The 1,991-nt window shown below is 47.5% G+C and overlaps 1 protein-coding gene across 1 annotated transcript in view; it reads left to right on the forward strand.

Moving 5' to 3' along the window:
- Positions 1-1,991, forward strand: part of Aqr (aquarius intron-binding spliceosomal factor) — a 124,484-nt gene continuing 122,493 nt past the window's right edge. Inside the window, exon 1 of the mRNA XM_004643139.2 lies at positions 1-246. Coding sequence (XP_004643196.1) covers positions 172-246 — 75 coding nt within the window. The 5' untranslated portion in view covers positions 1-171. The remainder of the gene's footprint in view (positions 247-1,991) is intronic.

A 1,991-nucleotide genomic window follows, 5' to 3' on the forward strand; every position in this document is an offset into this window, starting at 1 on the left:
GACGCGCGCACTGCTGTCCAGGTTGTTGGCGGGCTCGTGGAGGCCGTGGGAGTGTCTTCCCGCGGGATCTAGGTCGTGGCCTCGGCGCCACCGCAGGTACTCAGAAGCGCGCTGCTCCCCGCTGCCTGGCGGCGCTTTCATTTCCCCCCGCAGTAGCAGGAGAGTGCAGCGATGGCGGCCCCCGCGCAGCCCAAGAAGATCGTGGCGCCCACGGTGTCCCAGATCAACGCGGAGTTCGTGACACAGGTGAGCTCGGGGGTGTGTGTGTTTGTGAAGCACGTCGAGGCCCCAAGGCCTGGAGCGGGCTGTTCTGGATTGGGATGGTGCAGGAGGCAGCTCTGGGGCTGGGGGTAGCCGTGAAAGAGATCGCGCGGCTTGGGGGAGTTCACTGCGCAGGCGAGAGACGCGCGCGCGAGGCTCCTCAGGGAGTGATGCTCTTGGGGACCCCGGCGAAGGAGCGAATTCAGAGGACGGAATGTCAGTCTCCCTGAGATTGGCCAGAGAGCCAGTCTTGAGCGAGAAGTAGTTTTTTTTTTCTTGCCTGGACTGACCTCGGTTTCCAAGGAGATGCTTCTGGTAGGTCCCGCCGTGAAGAGACGGCTTTCCGTCCTGCATCGTGAGCCCCTGTTGGCTTTGAATGAAGAAACACAGTCGTGTAGCTCGCCGCGGTATTCCTCACCCGGATTAGTTACTTAGTAATTGGGAAGGAGTGTAAGTGGCTCATTGTCACGGTTGCCTCATTTATGTTTTATTTATTTATTTATTTATTTATAAGTGTGTGTGTGTTTGTGTGTGTGCGCGCGCGCAGGGTCTCACTACGCAGCTGGAACTAGTAGTGATTGTTATGGGACACTGCATAGGAAACAGATCAGCCAGATAGAAATTTGAATAGAGCCTTTTATGTACTGAGCTCAGGTCCGTCAGCCACTTCTGACGCAGGAGAAGGCTGATCGGCAATCGAACGTAGGTAGCAAGGGGGTATTTATAACAAATCACATCCAGTTTGGTAAGCGAATTTGTTATCTAGCACGGAACAACAGAAAACTACATTCATTTGACACAGCTGCAAACTGTTTGTAACTAAAGATCTTGGGGTCTGGGAGATGGCTCAGTAGAATAAACGCTTCCCTGACAAGCACAAGGGTCTGAGTTCAATCCCCAGTTCTACCAAAAAAAAAAAAAGTAACTGAAGATCTTTTATAGCTTAGTGATAAGTACATATTTTACAAGATACATCTTAAGCTAACCACATAACAGGAGATGGTTAGGGAGGGAGCTTGCTGCCTTGACAAGAAACAGTTATTTATTGTTGAACAGCCTTGAGCCTAGAGGGAGAATACATGTCCTAGAATAGATAACAGAAACACAAGTTTTGTTTTTGTTTTTTTTTTAATAACTTCCTAGAGTTAAGGCACAGAATTCTGTTAACCCTTTACAGTGATCCTCTTGATTTCTGTTCCCTAGTTCTTTTTTGTTTCTTGTCTCTGATTTGTCGAGGCTGAGCCAAGGGATCTTTCGAGTTCTCCCGTAACCTGAATGCCCACTTTCTGTTGTTGAAGTATCTCTCAAGAGCATGTGTGTTTTTTTGCCTTTGTAACCTTGTGCCAGGTTGTTACTGTTTTTTCCCTGGAGCAATGTGTCATCTTGTGTTTTCTCTCCTTCTCATCCCATGCTTCTTGTTACTTCTGAGTTAACACAAATAGAAATTGGTTGTGTCATTTGTCTTCTTAAAATCCTCACACTTCTGACTGCTTTTAGGATGATACTGGAATCCTTCAAAGCATTCTGTGATGGGGTTTGTGTTTCTGCCTTCGGCTTCTTTTTCCTCTGCCTTCTAATGTTGTACCTTAGCTATAAGAAGCTGCAGTTACTTAAGTGCTGTGCCTTATTTCACTTCCTGAATTTTCAACATCGTTACTTGTGTGGAGTCCTTTAGCCCTTCTTTCTTTATTTTCATACTTTCTTTTATACTACTTTAGAGAGACCTTTTG

This window comes from Octodon degus, unplaced genomic scaffold (genome assembly GCF_000260255.1).
Source record: "Octodon degus isolate 3935 unplaced genomic scaffold, OctDeg1.0 scaffold00166, whole genome shotgun sequence".
Lineage (NCBI taxonomy): Eukaryota > Metazoa > Chordata > Mammalia > Rodentia > Octodontidae > Octodon > Octodon degus.